The following is a 19,753-nucleotide window of genomic DNA, read 5'->3' as shown; positions in this document are numbered from 1 at the left end:
AAGTTCCTCAGGGCCTAGTTGACACCCCACACACGTTTGTATTCTGAGAAATTTGTTTGTGTATATGTGTGTAGAAGCAGAGCCTGTCACCTGTACCCCCAAGAGGGCTCCCAGGCCCTCCTGTCTTTAGGGTACTGTTCTGAGAAGCAGGATCCCACCTGTGGCTTGAGCTCTAGTCAGCACAGAGGTCAGAAAGCATGGGGGCCAGGGTGTCATGACTCCCAATGGATCACACCAAGCCATGGGCACCACAGGTCTGCTACCAACGTGAGACACGACTACATTTTTATTAAAAACACTCCATAGCACAGCGACCTAATTCTGTGAGGTTACAATGGGGTTGTCTGAAGCTTCCAGTATTTTCTCTCTATCCCACATACCATCGACAGCTGGCTTCTTAGCAAGAAAACCAAAATGGCCCAGCCCTTGTCTGCACCACACACCTACCCCTCCGTGCACAGAAACAGCACTTTTGTTTGGAAGGTACATGCCTCAGACTTCCTGCTCAAGATGGTTACATGGAGTATTCCAGGAGCTTCCTGGGCAAGAATGCAGAGCTGGAAAAATGCACGCAGCTGGCTTTTCTATGGCTTTTAGTTGAGGCAAACTGTACAATCAAAGGTAGAATCTTCATCAGATCTGTAAAGGTTGAAGTTTATAGCAAAAAGGCAAACAGAAGAGGTAGAGGTCTCAGAGAAGGGCCCGGGGCTCCCCTGAGTGGGCGACACTGGGCGGCAATGACTCAGTGTGATGGGCACCCTGCCCACCTGAGTACTCCTCAGTCTCTCGGATCACTGGAGTCTTTCTAAAGTCAGTCTGCACTGTTCCATTAGTTATCATCCTTCTGAGAAGCCCTGAGCTGTGACCTCAGAGGAGACCTAGAGGCTGCCCCTCCCAGTCAAGACTGGACGTCACCCACCACTGACTTCAGGGATGGGTCTTATGCATCCACTAATCAAGCACCCAGACTTTGGTTCTCTCCAAACGCCCTCATATCTGAGTTAGCAGCACAGTAATGGCTTGGCCCCTGGACAGGTAGGTCAAGTTTTCCCATTTGTTCATCAGACTCATTTAAAAAGTGTTGAAAAAGCTAGATGGGAACCCCATCACACACCTGTTCTAAGAGTCCTGCTCCCAGAAACATGACCTTCAGATCCATCTGAGTACCTCTGTCTTCCCACTCATGATGGGCCATCAGGGTACTCACTGGGACCCAGAGGCAAGAATACACACCCCTGACAATCACCTGTCTTTGAATTCCACTGACATAAAACAAAGTATAAGGCCGAAGTTCTAACCTACGCTCAGGGATCCTGGGAGGTGACACCCACCAATTATGGCTTCAGAGGGGTTTTTCTTGGTGTGGCTGTGGTCTGATTAAGTACAGCCATGACGGCCTGGATGTGGCAATGTGGCTGTGTTAAAGCTAAGCCAGAGTCAGGGCAGAGGGGCTGAGGGGCTCTGCCTACCCAGCAGTGAGGAATCTGGACGCTGTGTGCACTGCATCTCTCGGGGAGTCCCCGACCTTGCTCCAGGAAGTCCACGGTTCAGGAGCCTCAGTCATCATCAGGGACTTCCCGCAGTCCCTCACTGTGGCGAGCCCGTCCACTGATCTCCAACAGGCATTGGGCCTCGAGATTCGAGTCAAGGATGCTCTTCTTGTTCTTGACCTTGGGAAGAAGGGGATGAGTGTATTCAGTGCACAGGGAGATAACAGGTCCCACCAACCTGGGCCACACAGTGACTTCCTCCCAGCGGCTGGCTTATCAGACTGGAGCCACAAAGAAGCCAGGAGGCATGGGTACCCTGAAGCCTCCCTAGCTGCAATTGCCAGGGTCAGGCAGAAACTACTTGTGTTCTTGCAGACAAGTAGGGAAGGCAAAGGACCATCTGGCTGGGCCAGGAGCACATCTTAGGTAGGTCCCCACTACTAAGGCAAACCCACACTCTACTTTGCTGCATGTACCCTGGCATGGCCCAGAGCTGCTAAAGAAAAACTTCCCTAGATGGAGAAGCAGGCGGAGGAAAAGTAAGAAAAAGCGGAAAGGCTAGGGCTCTGTGTGAGGTCACTGCCGTGTAGAACTCACCAGCTGTGTCTCTAAGAGATCGCCGAGCCCCCACACCTCCATCTTATCAAACTGGAAGTCCTCCTGGGCAGACAGCTGTGGGCTGTTGTAGGTAGTGCATGTGGGCTTGGCTTTGCTGTGTCCTTTCCCAAAGTCGGCGGCCACCCAAAGCCCAAAGTAATGGTGCTGCCCGCCCATGCCCTGCGGAGCAAGTGGAGACAGATGAGAGTGAGCAGCCATGCTTCCTCACTCCAGAGAACCAGGAGGGGCTTGAGTTCTTGGCCAGCCTGAGACATGGGGGAAGCAGGAATGCAGTGGGCAGTTTTGTTTTCTTGGGCTGCGATTATAATCACGTTCCAAGTTACCAAACGGTCATGGACATCAGCAGAGCACACTCTACAGCTCTCTGGTGAGGCTACACACAGGGGACAGCAGACTGGAAAATCTGCAGATCCTTTGGGTGTCCCAAGCAGTTACTCAGGGGTGAGGTGAGCACAGGGACCCTGGAAACCCATCTTTGCCCCGTCCCCACGGGAAACTGACCTCCGCCCAATGACTCTCCCTCAGGAAAGGTGGCAGGCTAGGAGTGGCAACTCAGACCTTTTCTTCTCACCACACAGTCACACTGCAAGGCTCAAGCCAGCTGTTACCCTGACTCCCTGACAGCTTTGTCCTGACGCCACCTCCGTCACATCCCCTTGTCCCTCATGGGCCTGGAGCACACGATATGACCTGCTTCCATCTTGGACATGCAGGGGATCTAAGCCTATGTCTGGAAGCCGCTTTTGGTCCCCAGGCCAAAGGTGAGTGGTTCCTGTGGATGCTGAGGCTGCTCCCGGGGTTGACAGCCAGGCTCACTCAGAGAGGAGTCCAGTGCCTAAACCCTGGCATCCTGGAGACCTGGCCATGTCCCTTCCACTTGCTGTGGTATGAGTCTGGGAGGGAACCCCTAACCCTCTCTAGCTGGCTGAGGGGACATCTGGACTTGGCTCTCAGCTCAGCAAGCACAGAGCTGGGCCTTCCCAAAAGACTCGTCAAGAAACAGAAAAGAAAAAGGCCGGCAGGTTGGGCATCCATGCCAAGCATCCTAGTGGGTATCCGTCCCACTACACCAGCACACATCCAGCTGCTATTGCTGGCCTGGTCTCCAGCTTCCTCTCCTCTCCTTTCCTTCCCTTCTCTCCCCACCCCTCTTCTCCCTTCTCTCCTCTCCCCTCCCCTCCTCTCTTATCCCTCTTTTTTTCCCTCCTGGTGGCTATCAACATACAAGAACATGGCCACCACAAGCAGAGCCCATTTTCTGTCTCATAAGTTACTAAAGACCAGACCCAGTACCCAGAGCCCTCAGCTCAGGATCTCCCACCTCCACAAAGCTCGGCACACAGCCTTGGTGTGCAGGCTCAGCACATGCAGGTGTGAGGCAGGACGGTAGTGCCTTGTAATAGGTCTGCCGCCTACACCCCCTCAGGACACCGGCCAATTGTTTGGGGCCCATGGAAAGGGCCAGGCTGTTTACACACAAACCCGGGGAAAGCCCAGCAAAGGCGTGGCTATCACTAAGGAAGATGTGTCCTGGTATGGACTCTCAGCACATACCGCAGAAGGGACAGACACACTAAAAGCATTCCTACCTGGCTGGTGGGACACCCCCTCCCCACCTGCTTACCAGTCCATTGGGCATGGTCTGCTGTCCGTGATTCAAGTACATGAAGTGGTCATTGTAACCCGTGGGCATGTACGTGGCCATGCTGGGGGTGATGGAGAACAGGAAACATCTTTTGTCCCCTGGAAGTGACAGACAGCCAAGGAAACAGTCACTGCTTCTGAGCCAGACACAAAGAACCACAAACACTGACAGGCTGCATCTCGGAATGCAGCAACCAAGAGCTTATGCATCTTTAGGAGGGGTGTGGAGTGGAGTCTTGGTGATCAGAGGGCAGGCCCGGGCACCACACAAAACAAGCCCAGACCGAGAAGCTGAGGGCTCCAGGATCTGAGACCTGCAGCACTGTCTAAGGTCGGCACAAAGGCTCTTGGACTTGGAGACGGTTCCCACCGTTCCCTGAACTGGATCAAAGGTCTGGAACACTCCAAAACCTAGCAGTAAATCAAATCCTAAGCACACCTGATCTAGGGAACCAAGGGAACACATGTGTGTGTTCACGTGTGTGTGAGCATGTATGAGACAACCCTCAACCAACTGATCCTTTCCCTCTCAGGTCTGTGGCCACCAGCCTGACCGGAAGATTTCCGGGGATGGCAGTCCCACCTGCCCATGGCCCCCTGGCCTCCAGAGCCGAATCTGTAGAATGAAGGTAAGGAAGCCCAGAGGTACACTGTAACATAGGGACACCATGGGGGCACTCTGGTGAAAGCTGGCCATCTGTGGGCACGGGAGGCGGTCTGCCACCTATGGAGGAGCTTGGGGACAGCCAGGAAGGACAGCTCCTGTGAGAGCAGTGAGAGAGAGTTACACCGGACTCAGTCACACACGGGGCTTCCACAGCTAACGAAGCCACAAGAACAGAGAAGCAGGGGGCAAGGTGGCGCCCCTGGGGAGGGGGCAGTGCAGTGAGCAAGCATCCCTGTGAGGAGGCGACTCACATGCCCTCCTGGGCATCCATCTGGTGACATCTCTGCTGTCACCTGGAAGCAGGGTTGACCCCCTGCCAGGGCCAAAGAAGGGGGTCTGTGATGCCAGAGAGGAGCATAATACCTCCACTGCAGAAACTATTGGAGAGTCAGGATATGTGTGTGTGTGTGTGTGTGTGTGTGTGTGTGTGTGTGTGTGTGTGCGCGCGCGCAAGTATGTATGGATGCCAGAGCTTGTGTCCGGGCAGTGGCCACCTGACCAGCCCTTCCCAAGCTTGCCCTCAGGATTTAAGTCCGTGCTAAGGTTTAAGTGTGAAATGTCCCCCACAGGTGCCAGGCTAATAGAGCTGTGTGGGAGGTTATGGAACCTTTAGGCGGAGGAGGAGGAGGAGGAGGGTGGCTGGGGAGACAGGTCTCAGAGGTTACAGCCAGTGACCCTTCTGCCCTGCCCCCGACAAAACGCTTTTTAAAAATGTGTCTATGTGTGTTTTGCCTACATGTATGTATGTGCATCACATGTGTACCTGGTGCCCCACCCCACCCCACTGAGGCCAGAAGAGGGCATCAGATCCTCTGGAACTGGAGTTACAGCTGTGAGCCATCATGTGGGTGCTGGGAACCAAACCCGCCCCCTCTGCAAGAGCAGCCAGTGCTCTGACCTCTGAGGCGCCTCTCTACCTCACTGCGATGCTCCTTAACCCACCAGGATGTAGACGAGCAGCCGCCACCTGCTCCCACCGCCCTGCCTTGCCCACCATGATGAACTGTACCCCGCAGACTGTGAGCCATGACAGGCCCCCGCCTTCCTCAGCCGTCCTTTGTCAGGTCACAGCGACAGAGGATCCTAGTTACGCGTCTGCTGCTGTGATAAGACCCGGACAACAGGCAAGGTAGGGAAGGAGACTATTTGGCTCATAGTTCCAGGTCGGCGTGGTTCATTACTTGGGGGAAGTCAAGGCAAGAACTCGGGCAGCTGGGCACACCACAACCATAGCCGCGGCAGAGGGGAAAGACTGTACCTGCTGTGCCCACTCGCTCTCAACTAGCTTCTTTACAGTTTAGGCCCAGCCCCCAAAATGGCACTACCAACAATGGGCGGGGTCTTCCCCCATCAACTATCAACCTGCTCTGGATAATGCCTTAGACTCTGTCCCCGGGGGATTCTAGGTTGTGCCAAGTTGGCAGTTCACCCTAACCAGCCCGAGTACCTACCGCGGTCTTGAAGTCTTACCTTGAAACTGAGGCTTGACCTCCCACGAACAGGAGGCGAAGCCGCCGAAGACATGGCCGTCCCTGTCCTCGAGGACAAGCAGGCAGGGCCCCCGGTGTGTGATGCGGCCGCACAGCCGAGAGAAGCTCTGACCGTGGAGCCGTGTGGAGAAGAGCAGCCGCCAGCGGTGGCGCTGCTCGGCGGGCAGGTGTGAGTTGAGGTAGACGACAGACAGCACGTCCAGAATGCTCTCAAACGGCTGCCCTGGGTCCACGTGGCACTCGGGGACCAGCGTGGAAAGGTCAAGGGCTGAGCTCAGGAGGCGAAGGCCCCGATGGATGACCACGCTCAGAAACACGCCCACGTGAGGGACACGGAACACCCAGTCCTCGATCACGGGTTGGTCGCAGACCTGGTCCAGGAACTGGGGCCCCTGAAACTTGTGGCCATCTAAGGAAAAGGAATTAGCATTAGTGAGCCCAGCACATCACAGCAGCCATCCGAACCTGCGATGACCAGTCTAAGAACCACAAGTCACACGTGGCTGTGGAACTGGGGAGGTGGCTCGTCTGAGCTGAGGCATGCCCTAAGTCTAATGAACACTCCCAATTTCAAACAGTCGGTATGAAGCTTTCACTGTAAAATACTGCAATATTCACATTATACAGGTTAGAAGCATATTTTGGATATATTAGCAAAACTCGTGTCTCTGTTTCTTAGTACAATTTTGTTCTATGTATTTATTTGTTTGTTTTTGGTTTTTCAAGACAGGGTTTCTCTGTGTAACAGCTCTAGCTGTCCTGGATCTCGCTCTGTAGACCAGGCTGGCCTTGAACTCACAGAGATCCACCTGCCTCTGCCTCCCGAGTGCTGGGACTAAAGGCGTGTGCCACCACATCCTGTGGTAAAGTTGGGTTTCCAACACCCATGTCTGGTGGCTCTCAGGTGCCTGTAACTCCAGCTCCAGAAGACCTGACGCCCTCTTCTGGCCTCTGTAGACACACACATGCATGTGCACATACGTACACACATAAATAAAACTAAATAAAAAGTAAATTAAAAGGAAACAGATGAATGACAACAAAAACAGAACATGCCAGCCTCTGGGATGCAGCTAAAGGAACGACTGGAACACAACTTCACAGCTGCAAACACCTACACTACAGAAGGAGACCTCACTAACCAAACACCTACACTACAGATGAGACCTCACTAACCAAACACCTACACTACAGATGAGACCTCACTAACCAAACACCTACACTACAGATGAGACCTCACTAACCAAACACCTACACTACAGATGAGACCTCACTAACCAAACACCTACACTACAGAAGGAGACCTCACTAACCAAACACCTACACTACAGATGAGACCTCACTAACCAAACACCTACACTACAGAAGGAGACCTCACTAACCAAACACCTACACTACAGAAGGAGACCTCACTAACCAAACACCTACACTACAGATGAGACCTCACTAACCAAACACCTACACTACAGATGAGACCTCACTAACCAAACACCTACACTACAGATGAGACCTCACTAACCAAACACCTACACTACAGATGAGACCTCACTAACCAAACACCTACACTACAGATGAGACCTCACTAATCAAACACCTACACTACAGATGAGACCTCACTAACCAAACACCTACACTACAGATGAGACCTCACTAACCAAACACCTACACTACAGATGAGACCTCACTAACCAAACACCTACACTACAGATGAGACCTCACTAATCAAACACCTACACTACAGATGAGACCTCACTAACCAAACACCTACACTACAGATGAGACCTCACTAATCAAACACCTACACTACAGAAGGAGACCTCACTAACCAAACACCTACACTACAGAAGAGACCTCACTAACCAAACACCTACACTACAGAAGGAGACCTCACTAACCAAACACCTACACTACAGATGAGACCTCACTAACCAAACACCTACACTACAGATGAGACCTCACTAACCAAACACCTACACTACAGATGAGACCTCACTAATCAAACACCTACACTACAGAAGGAGACCTCACTAACCAAACACCTACACTACAGAAGAGACCTCACTAACCAAACACCTACACTACAGAAGGAGACCTCACTAACCAAACACCTACACTACAGAAGGAGACCTCACTAACCAAACACCTACACTACAGAAGGAGACCTCACTAACCAAACACCTACACTACAGATGAGACCTCACTAACCAAACACCTACACTACAGATGAGACCTCACTAACCAAACACCTACACTACAGAAGGAGACCTCACTAACCAAACACCTACACTACAGATGAGACCTCACTAACCAAACACCTACACTACAGAAGGAGACCTCACTAACCAAACACCTACACTACAGAAGGAGACCTCACTAACCAAACACCTACACTACAGATGAGACCTCACTAACCAAACACCTACACTACAGATGAGACCTCACTAACCAAACACCTACACTACAGATGAGACCTCACTAACCAAACACCTACACTACAGATGAGACCTCACTAACCAAACACCTACACTACAGATGAGACCTCACTAACCAAACACCTACACTACAGATGAGACCTCACTAACCAAACACCTACACTACAGAAGGAGACCTCACTAACCAAACACCTACACTACAGATGAGACCTCACTAACCAAACACCTACACTACAGAAGGAGACCTCACTAACCAAACACCTACACTACAGAAGGAGACCTCACTAACCAAACACCTACACTACAGAAGGAGACCTCACTAACCAAACACCTACACTACAGAAGGAGACCTCACTAACCAAACACCTACACTACAGAAGGAGACCTCACTAACCAAACACCTACACTACAGAAGGAGACCTCAGACTAACCATTTAAACCTTAAGAAGCAAGGGGGGCTGAGGAGATGGCTGGGTTGGTAAAGTACCTGCCTAGCAAACCTGAAGTCGTGAGTTCAGATCCCCAGCTGTGTCTAACCTCCTCACTGGGGAGCAGAGGTAGAGACAAGTGGATCCCTGGGGCTTCTGGGCCAGCCAGCCTAGCCACTTGGTGGGCCACAGGTTCAGTGAGAGACCACGTCTCAGAAATAAGATGGAGAGAGCTCAAAGATGCCTGACATGACCATATATACACCACACACACACACACACACACACACACATAAATAAATAAATAAATAAATAAATAAATAAATAAATAAATAAATAAATCTTTCTTTAAATCAACAAAAATATTGAGACCCTTTCTACTAGACTGACCAAGAAAAAAAGATTTCAGGCACTGAAACCAGAGGAGGAAGTGAGATAATGTCACAGTGGCTTCTGCACAAGGACATCCCACAGCAATCTCAGGGCAGAGGAGACTGGCACACACCACAGCAGAGCTTCCCTGGGAGGCTACAGTCCCAGCAACCGTGGTGCCCCACCATGCCAAGGTTCGACACAAGGTTCGCACAGGACAGTCCCACACTTGCCTTGAAACTTCATCTCTGAGAGCAGCTGGGCCGTCATCGCCTGCACACTGGTGGGGGACGCCGTGGATTTCCTCCGAGTCCAGCCTCGAAGCTCATGCCGGTGGGTCAGCACATGCACCGCAGAGGCCACCAGTTCCTCTGTGAACTGGGAGATACTTCACTGTTAAAGCCAAACCCTCCCCGGCCCACTCCCAGCACACCCCTGTGAAGACGTGATGTTTGTCTCTTCGGTACCAACCACAGTGGACTACAGCATGGGCATCACCCCACTTCCTGTAGCTATTCATGTATTTTCTTTTCTTTTCTTCACATCTCGTGTAGCCCAGACTGGCCCCCAAATTGCTATGTAGCTGAAGATGGCCTTGAACTCCTGCCTCTACCTGCAGATTACAGGTGTGGGCCACTATACCTGTTAGATGAGCTGCTGAGGATGGACCCATGGGCTTTGTGGATGTTATGTGAAAATTCTACCAAGTGATAATACATCCCTAGCCCTCTTCCCCTTTTTGTTAAATTCCGACACAGGGTCTTAGCAAGGTGCCTAGGCTGATCTTTGACCCTCTTGAGTAGCTGGGATGTCAGGCCTGTGCCCCCAGGCCCGGCTTTCATTCTATTTATTTATGTATGTATGTATGTATGTATGTATGTATGTATGTATGTATGTATGTATGTATTTTATGGATGAGTGCTCTGCCTGCATGCATGCCTGCAGGCCAGAAGAGGGCACCAGATCTCATTATAGATGGTTGTGAGCCACCACGCGGTTGCTGGGAATCGAAGCCAGGGCTCTTAACCACTGAGCCATCTCTCCAGGCCCCAGCTCTCACTCTCCTGATAACACTCTTGGTTCACCTGAAAGTTCGCCAAAACTAGGTCAAGAATTCTGAACCAACCAGGCTGCGGTGTGGGCTCAGCTCCCCGAGGCTGGCCAGCGTCATGATGCCGTCATTACCTAAGCCCCTGTCCCAGGTCCCCCACCAGGACACCAAGTGTCCTACCGTCTACCTGCTGGACCTCTCTGGCCTTCACAGGACCCTCTGCAGATAAGATCATCTTCCTAACCATCTGGCCCTTCTCCTCGAAGCTCCCTTTCAACAGGTGGGACAGGAACACTGTGAACTGCTCCCGGGAAACGTTCCCGCTGCCCCCGTGTGCCTTGTGGGTCAGCTGGACCCTCCACATGCCGTTATAGAGTCTGGTGACCATCCCTGGAGGAAGAGCCTCCTTGACATGACTCTGTTGGGGACAAACAGAAGAGACCTTAGGCAGGGTTCGCCGAGGACAAGACCAACCGCTGCTCACCGGACGCCGCCTGCAGCTGCATAACCTTCCTAGGACCCCACAGTGCCATCTCCCCAACCAGAGGGTCCCAAAGTGCACTGGCTCAGGCTGGGGTGGAGCTCAGTGGTATCGAGCTCACTGCCACGGGGAAGGCCCAAGGTTTGAGCGTTAGTAGTGGCGCGGAGGGGAGGGGGGAGCCGGGCGGTGGTGGCACACATCTTTAATCCCAGCACTCGGGAGGCAGAGGCAGGCAGATCTCTGAGTTCGAGGTCAGCCTGGTCTACAATGTGAGTTCCAGGACAGCCAGGGTTACACAGAGAAACCCTATCTCAGAAAACCAATTAATCAGTCAATTAATTAATTAGTTTAATAAAAAAGAAAAAAAACAAAGCACTCCAGTTTATCATGGCCATTAGATACTTCCTGTCTAGTCACTGCCTGCCCCTCACACTGTCTCCTCAGGCCAGACATGTCCTTCCTGCCTCTGCTCCTCTCTCTGCTTAGGGCCCAGGCTCATAGATTCTTGTGGCTGCAGCCCTGTCTGAGCTCACGAACATGTGGACCACCACGCCTGTGGGGAGCTGGTGAGGTCGCTGTTGGGCCGCTATGATGTATTGGCTGGCTCTTCCTCCTGCCCTGTTCTCAACTATTTTCCACTGTTTTCCTTTGCAGTCCTGCAGGGGGAGCCCACAGCCTTATTCATGCCAGGTTAGCACTCTCCCACTGAACTACAGCACCGGCCATTAGACCAACCAACTCTTCAGACCTGAACCTTCTGCAAACCGCTGGAGCCATCAAATCTGTTTTGGCCCAGAGGTCACGGAGAAGTGGAAAGGGAGTGTTTCTCACAAAGTCACAGGTGTCCTATAGGGTCTGTGCTGGATCCTCCCAACAGCTCAGGGCACCCATATCCTGCCCCTACTGAATACTATAGTTGCTGCCAGGCTCATCCCTCATACATGGAGAGGGTAAGAAGCCACTACTGCCTTCCCAAAAAAGAGTCACCAAGCTTCATAGCAACTTGTCACCATGTTCCTTGATAGAAGCTGTAGGCTTGACTGATCTATCTGCTCCAGCTGCATGCATGTGCATCTGCACCTTAGTCACCCACACATACCCATGCACATGCACACATATGCACATATACCACATGTGGGGCCCCCATAACTTCTGGAGCAGCTGGTTGGCTGAACGTGGCAATGGATCCTCAAAGCCCCCATCAGCTGACTTCCACATGTTCTAGATCAGTGGTTCTCAACCGTCCTAATGCTGTGACCCTTTAATATAGTTCCTCATGTTGTGGTGACCCCCAACCATAAAATTATTTCCATTGCTACTTTATAAAAGTAATTTTGCTAATGTTATGAATCATAATGTAAATATCTGTGTTTTCTGATGGTCTTAAGTGACCCCTGTCAAAGGGTTGTTCGACACCCCCCAAAAGGGTCATGACCCACAGGTTGAGAACCAATGTTCTAGACGATGCTGCTTTAGAATGACTTTGTAGACTGCACCCATCCCCAGTCTACGGGAGTAAACTGATGTTTGCTATGTCCAAGTCCTGAGGAGCAGGGAGTCACCCAGAGGACATGGCTAGTTCTCACTTCTCAAACTGAGACTTTGGTACTGAGTGAGGAGTGCCATGAAATTCCCTCCTGTCAAGACCACATTCTAGAGGCATCAAGCTGGGATCTAGATAGACCACCACCCAGAGGAGGCAGCTGCTCCTCCTCTCTGACGTCACGCCAAGTTAGAACTATCCTGAACACTGCCCGGTCACAGCGCATTCCGAGTCCCTCTCCCCTTCCCTCCACCTTTCCCTCTGACCCTCCTTCCTGTTTTCTGAGACAAGGCCTCACTATGTAGACTCAGCAACCCTCCTGTCAGCGTCCTGAGTGTGTGGACCACAGGCAGGCACAGCCATGCCTGGCATCAGGTCCTTGCTTTAGTACATATTTTTGCACCAGCACTCAGAGGGCTGAGGGGAGAGAACCACTGTCAGTGAATTCACTATATAGTGAATTCCAAGCTAAGCCAGCTTTGGGTATACAACAAGACCCTGTCTCCAAAAAACCAGAGTGGGGGTATGTTATTCCTCCATGGCCCATCGCCGCTTTCCACCCAACAAGGACAGAGTAGTACAGCTGTGACACAGTCATGGAGCCCACAATGCCACAGACAGGGGCCATTCACCATAAACCAGCTCTGTAGTGCTTAGCACACCTGCAGACCCCAAATCCCCACCACGTGGTCGCTCTTGCCTTCAGCGCCTCCAGAGAGAACGTTCCCGCTGCGGAGCCATCTTTATTAGACGACAGGGTATCAAACAGCCTGTCCACCTCAGCCTGCTCCTCGGGCAGGAACTTCGAGCACGTTTTCTGGCTGGACAGGCTCTTGGCATTCCCCATCTTCCCTGGCCTCTGGAGCTCTCTGCAGACCGGAAAGAGAGAAAAGTTAGAGCATGCGTCACCGAAATATTGAAAACCCACGGCGGCAAACGACCACGCACTGCAAAATGCAGCTGTCATACTTCTGATGGGAATTCTGATTTTAAGGGGTAGAAATGAACAGCTGGCACATGTGAAGTATGAAGGCCCCATCCGGATCCCTCCAGTCAACTGAAGCAGCCCCATTCCCTTCATTCAAAACCACACTGCTTGGCCCTGGTTTAGCGGCACAGCCCATAATCCTATGGGCTCCTCCCATAATTCAGGAGGCTGAAGCATGGGTGGTGGTGGCCATGAGCTTGAGGCCAGAATGGGCTACATAAGAATGTTTTAGCACTTATCAATACCTCACTCCTGTTCATGGCCGAATAATATGCCACAGTATGGACATACCACATTCTGTTCACCAATCACTAACCGGCAGGCATCTGGGCCGCTTGCACGGTGGGGCTATTGCAGCTAGCATTGCTGTGATCCTGTGTGCTCTGTTCAGTACTCCACCCACAGGCTTCAAGCCTCAGACGCAGGACAGTGGAACTTGATGTTTTGAGGAGCCGCCATGCTGTTCTCCAACGACATTCCCACCAGCCCAGCACAAGGTCCCACTTCCTCCATTTCCTCACCAACCTTCGTTCTGTGCTGTCAAGGCGTCCATGCTACCAAGTTTCCCCAGAAGACATGTCCCTCCAGGGGGCTCACCGAAGCACTACTCACAAAGGCAGGCTGCAAAGGGGGCTCACTCAGCCAGAGCACACACACACACACACACACACACACACACACACACACACACAGAGCATTTGGTCCACCCACTCTTAGACTCAGCTGCAAGTCCAGGCTCCACTCCACAGCCAGGAACACAAGGATGGATGGCCTCATCTCCAAACCAGGCGGCAGCACCGCTGAACCCCACCCCTCCAGGGACATAGCCTCTGCTGTCACATGGAGCAGACCCCTGGGACTGCAACCCTAAGCAGCAGCTCGGCCATCAGGGACTCAGGTTATCAGTCACCCCAGCTGGGTTTTACACAGCCACTGACTTCCAGCAAGCGGGGGACGGTCACCAAATGCAGTGTCACTGCTGTTTAGGGGAAGGTACGGAGTCCTGTGATGGGGGAAGGGGGAGTGGACAGTAAAGAATAGTGCGCTTCAAAACAGCTGGAAGGGTGGGCTTCGATGGTCCAGGGGGACAGCTATGCCAGTCACCCAGGCTTGAAATACAGGGAAAGAGACATTGCTTCTGCAGTTGGCCGAAGCCAGCTGACCATCAGGAACCACGCGGGGACCACTGTGAAGTGTCCTAAGGCAGAGTTGGGACAACGACAATGGAAAATGCTAACAGCCCCAGGCCTGGGGTCAGAGCTGCAGCCCAGGGTGTGGGGAGGGCTCAGAATAGACTCCAAGCTGTCTTGAGTGGTGTGGGGAGGCCTCCAAGAGAAGGGACCGTTCAGTGGCTCGGTATCTTAATTTCCGCCTGAGAAGCAAGACGGTACAGAAGGGCTAGAGCATAATTAGGAAGGAGGAATGGTTGGTGGTCATGGAGACGGGGAGAGGCCAACACCCGGTCGTGTGGAGATGACATGGGGCCTGTTCTCATCTGTGCAGCCTGGCCTTGTCCTGCCCAGGGAGGCTGAATGATGCCTCTACTGCAGACCTGTCCGTGTGCCTCAGGAGAGCCCTGCCCCTTGCCACAGTGCAGGGTGGTTATCAGCCGACACAAAGCAAACCCATCAACTGCATAAGGCTGAGCACATCCCACCAGCCCCGACCATTCCAGGACATCTCCTGCGGCTACAAGCGTTCTGGGGTTTTATTTCTCCACTTACCAAAAGGCATGTGGATTCACCCAGTCACCAAAAACCTTGTCACTGTTTCTCCCTGCACCCTCCTGCAGATGTCAGACACGTGGCAATGTACCCAGGCTATTATATTCCACCTGTAGGCTGGGCTTCAAGCCTTAAAACATCCTGCACAACCCCCTCCTAGAAATCTGAAGGAAGCCTGGCCTGGTGGTGACACCTGTAATCCAGGCACTTGGGAGGCTGTGGCAGGGTAGTGAGTTCAAGGCCAGCCTGAGCTACACAGTAAGGCCCTATCTCTCTCACTTGATCAATCTAGAAACAAGTGGGCATCAGAAGGCCTGAGGGCCTCTGACAGAGTTGTGCCTCAGGTAAGTGGCAGACTTCAAGAAGCCTACTAAGGGAATGGTTTGCAGACAGTAGCCTCATGTCAGGGATGGAAGCTCAAGGCCGGCTGGTAGCTGCTCCCACCCCAGCAGACTTCCAAGACATCATGAGAAGTCAGAATTACCTTCTCAGGAGGCTTCCTTCTTTGTCAGCCCTCCCTGTCCTCCATCTCACTCCCAACTGTTCGGCGTTCGTGGCTTTTCCTGGAAAGCCCCTCCCACGCACACTGTATAGACTCTGCCGTCCTGCCCTCCCGACCATGAGCTTGGTGGTGGTACTCAGTCCACTGACTCCAATGAGATGCCACCAAGTGCCACAAGCTGATTCCATTACTCTGCTCAGAGGACACTTCTGAAGACTTCCCTGGTGATCCCCACCCAGGGGTGAGCCCTGCCCTCTCCTTGTCCCCCATGAGGACCCTGACCCCACAGTTTTTCCCCGTGTTGTGCCTGACTCCTGACTCCAATCTGAAGACCACAAAAGGGAACTCTGACCCACGACCACTGTCCTGTGCCTTAGCCTGAGGTGACAGGACATGTGTACCGGTGGCTGAGTCTGTTCCCTTGCAGCCTCTCAGGGCATGCTTTGTTCTGTCATGGCTAATCTTGATTGTCAACTTGATGAATTTGGAATCACCCGGGAGACACAGATCTGGGCCAGTCTGTGAAGGATTACTGTGATTAGGTTGACTGACACAGGAAGACCCACCCTAACCAGGCAGCACCATGGGGTGGGGGCCTGGACTGAGTAAAGGAGAGAAAGCAAGCTGGGTACCTAGTGTTCATCCCTCTCAGCTTCCTGACTGTGGATGCCACGTGACCAGCTGCCTCATGCTCCTGCCTCTGTGATTTCCCCACTGTGATGGACTGTGTCCCCTCAAACTGCGAGCCAAACAAATCTTCCCTCTCTTAAATTACTTTGTCAGGTAAATGGCACCCTCTCCTTCCACTTTGTGGGTTTCCCAGTGCTCATTCTCCACCAGATCCTAAGCAGCAGCCCCCAAGGGCTCAAGCCCACCCTGACCCACAAGGGCCCCATGGTCAGCACCGCTTGCCCCACCACGCAGGGCCTGCCCCTGCTCAGTAACATCACCTACAGAACCATGGCCTGCCAGCGAGAAGCCTCAATGGGGACCCAACTTACTGAGAAAGTAATTGCTAAGCACCCAGCCTTGAACAGAAAACAAGCCAGGAGCAGCATGGGACAGGGCCATTTGCCAGGACAGAGCCAGAGCGAAGCTGCTCTGTGTGTGTGTGGGGGGGGGGGGTGCCTGGGAGGGGAGGGCAGGTCTAAAGCCCCCAGCTCAGGGAAGACTGGGGAGGGACCTTGAGAATACAGCTCTGTATCCTGTACCACCCCAGCCACTGCAGCTGAAAGGTGGCCTGTCTCTTTTTACAACTGCAGCAAGAGTGGACACCCCATGCTGTCCCTCTCCAAGCTACAAGCTCTGTAATATGCCTAGAAATCTGCCAGCTTCCAGGAGCAAGGTCTTAGATGTGTCCACATAGCAACGCAGGCAGAGGCAGGTTCTGTCTAGCGTACAGGACTTCATGGGGACACCTTCATGGGGACATGGGACAGCCTTCCCCTGCCAACTTATATCCACCCTTCATAGGCGAGGATGTTTCAGTTACTGTAAGGTCACCTGTAGCAGTGAGCAACCTTGCAACCCAGAAGGGACATTTAAGGAGGATCAGAGCCATTTTTCTTATCAGAAATGGCGGCAGGGGAGGGTGCTGCTCCATCCACTGGGCAGAGGCCAGGGACACTGCTAAACACCTCACAGAGCACAGAAGCTCACAAAGCATCCAGCCACGGCTTGATGAAAACTCAGGGCAGGGACCAACAGGAGGGGCCCCTTGAAGGTCACCCAGGGTTACAGCCCTAGCCATTCTCCACACAGAACCAAAGCTCTGCAGTCCCAACCTGAGCAAAGGTGGCCCCACTAAACACTTGTTCCAGGACAATGGGCACATGACTGCTTTCCCACCTGGGTACAATCAAGGGGCAAGCCTTTGCCTGGCCAGATCTTAAGTCTCCTAAACCCACTTCCTTGAACAATCCGATCTCAGCAGCAGTCCATTGTCAATACTCCACCACCCTTATTAGCTAATCAGGTCCTTTCTCCTCCCCCAACCAGGAGATCCATTCCCAGCGCCCAGCCTCTCCCCAGCTGTGAAATCCCATCACCAAGTCACTACTCCACAGCCTTAAGTGGAGTTTGCTCTGCCATGCTTTAATAAGCTCGGGTGAATCATTTAACATTAGGGCTTCAGACTGAAGGAAGCCATCCAGAGTACCTGGTCCTGCTTCCCAGAGGCCTAAAACAGACACGGAGGGCCCACAATAATAGAAGGGAGCTCCTTGTGTTTGTCCTAAAGCACTGGATCCTGGTGGCAGGCCAGGGTGTGCCTCGGGGCTCTTCCCATAAAGGCCTCCAAAGGATCATGACCCTCTGTCTGGTTCCTGGGGTCAATGTCCACCACCCCATCTGAGCAGCCATATCACGCCCATGTTTGAATTCTGGAGCCCACGGGGGGGCTCTGCGGCTGGCTGGACGCTCTCCTTTCAGCCCAGCCCCCCGAAGGGGTGCAGGCCAAGGCTCTCCCTCGCCTCTACCTAACTGGGTTTTGAGCTCGGCTCTGAAGGAACTACACTGGGTTTGTCTTGGAATACAAGACAGGCCCACAGACTCCTGAGCACGCCCCGCTTCACCCTTCCCAGGCACTCTCTGCTTCTCTGACAACAGCATTGACCAAGGGAAGGCTCCTTGGGTGCTTGCTCAGGCCACCCCACAGGCCTTCCTTCCTTGATCTGTCCCTAGCTTCCCGCAGTGCTCCCAATCTCACCGGCTTTGGCCCACAGGGACCGAGCTCCTTCCGGTACGTCCACGGCGCCAGGGGTGCCCGGGTCGCCCAGCCCATTCCCTAGCAACAGCGCTGACGGACGGCCGTGAGCACCAATTGGGGAAGGGCAACTCAGAGGGCGAGCCCGAGAAAGAGCACAACCAATGGAGTTGTAGTTCACAGGGAGTGGGAGGAGCCTGGGAGAGGTGAACTTGAGTCTGCGAAGAGGAGCACCTGGGGTTGGGAGCCAGGGGACAGCGGCTAGTGTTCTAGGAAAGCGGTGCCTGGGGCTTGAGGAGGTGCTGGGAAGCTGCCGAGGGACTGGGAGCAGAGCAGGGGGTTTGAGAGCAAGGGGCTGACAGAAGGGGGCTTGGGCGAAGCGGGGCGCGGGGGGGGGGGGCGTGTAGATCAAGGATGGTGGGATCAGGGAAGCTGGGAACAAGGGGTCTGGGCTGGGGCTAGCCCTCCAGGACTCGAGTGGGAAAGCGGACCTCCTTACCTCCTGCAGTCCATCCCAGCGGCCAGTGTAGCACTTGACACACAGGGCACAGAAGTAGATGCCAGCCGGTCTTGTCCCCAGAAGGGAAGGATAGCTTCCGGTCAGCCCCACCTGACCTTTTCTGGTCCTGGTGACAGACACAGCAGAGGCAGGATGCAGGGAAGCTACAGAATTCTCAGCAGTGGTGTGCCCACTGACAGGCAGCCCCTTCCAGAGAACTCCACCACCCGAGTGGCACAGGGGACTCCTCCCAAGCCCACAGTAACAAGAAGCTTCGCTGTTTGAAATTGTAGCTAGAAAGATGACACCAGGGGCTGGAGAGGTGGCAGAGTAGTTAGGATCACTTGCTGTTCTAGCAGAGGATGCTAGTTCAGAACTCACGTGTCAGCTCACACCTGCTTGCAACTCCAGTTCCAAGGGATCCAATGTCCTCTTCTGGCCTCCACAAGGCATCGCACACACGGTGCACATCAAGCTTAATGACTTCACCCCAGCTGAGTGTGGTGACAAACACCTATAATCCCAACAGTCCAGGAGTCCTAGACAGGGGATTGCTGCAAGTTTGCAGCCAGCCTGGTCTACACAATGAGTTCAAGGCCAGCCAGGGATACAGACACAGTCTGGAAGGAAAAGGAAAGCACAGAGAGCCCGCAAAGGAGAAAAGGAAATGGGCAGCTGGCTCCCCCTAGTGGGCAGATATTACATGGCCACCAGAAGCCGGCCTACCTTGTGCTCAGCCAAGCTACACCCGTGGTTTCTTTTCTCAGCCATCTTAATTCCAGTCCTTGGGAACCAAGAGCTGAGTCCCCGGCTTGCTTGAGATGTCTTGAACTGACTTGAGCCCCACCCTCCAACAAGCTCCTGTGAAAACTGCCTGAGTCCGCGGGCGCAGTCACAAGCTGATGTAGGACTGCAGGAGCCATCATGGGGTAGTCGGGGCTGAGCAGCCAAGACAGCTCTTGGGTCCTCCAAGGCAGCATGCGTCTTCAGTCTGTGGCACCTGGCTACATGTCAGGCCATCTAGGAGGCCACATTGTCCCTGTCCTCAGCACCCTCCTTCCTTCATCCAGTTCCCACTTGGCATGAATAAACTAAGGGGAGAGGGTGGGAATAGAGGTGT

At 53.2% G+C, this 19,753-nt stretch overlaps 1 protein-coding gene across 1 annotated transcript; it reads right to left on the bottom strand.

The window, feature by feature from the left end:
• Positions 1-1,245: 1,245 nt before the first annotated feature.
• Meak7 (MTOR associated protein, eak-7 homolog) lies at positions 1,246-18,203 on the bottom strand. Its single transcript, XM_059262522.1, has 8 exons — positions 18,138-18,203; positions 12,917-13,085; positions 10,380-10,610; positions 9,375-9,519; positions 5,890-6,318; positions 3,733-3,851; positions 2,088-2,267; positions 1,246-1,670 (listed from the first exon to the last, which is right to left on the bottom strand). The coding sequence occupies exons 2-8, from the start codon at positions 13,061-13,063 to the stop codon at positions 1,557-1,559; spliced, it is 1,365 nt and encodes a 454-aa protein (XP_059118505.1). The 5' UTR covers positions 13,064-13,085; positions 18,138-18,203; the 3' UTR covers positions 1,246-1,556.
• Positions 18,204-19,753: the final 1,550 nt, after the last annotated feature.

This window comes from Peromyscus eremicus, chromosome 5 (genome assembly GCF_949786415.1).
Source record: "Peromyscus eremicus chromosome 5, PerEre_H2_v1, whole genome shotgun sequence".
In the NCBI taxonomy this organism is placed as follows: domain Eukaryota; kingdom Metazoa; phylum Chordata; class Mammalia; order Rodentia; family Cricetidae; genus Peromyscus; species Peromyscus eremicus.
Note: the sequence above shows the minus strand (reverse complement) of the source record. Positions and strands in the feature narration are given on the sequence as shown.

Coding starts and splice junctions, on each gene's coding strand:
- Meak7 (XM_059262522.1), bottom strand. CDS start 13,063: ATGGGGAATGCCAAGAGCCTGTCCAGCCAGAAAACGTGCTCGAAGTTC. Junction 6,319..9,374: donor CTCAGAGATGAAGTTTCAAG/GCAAGTGTGGGA, acceptor CCTTTTCCTTAG/ATGGCCACAAGTTTCAGGGG. Junction 2,268..3,732: donor AGACCATGCCCAATGGACTG/GTAAGCAGGTGG, acceptor CTTGCTCCGCAG/GGCATGGGCGGGCAGCACCA.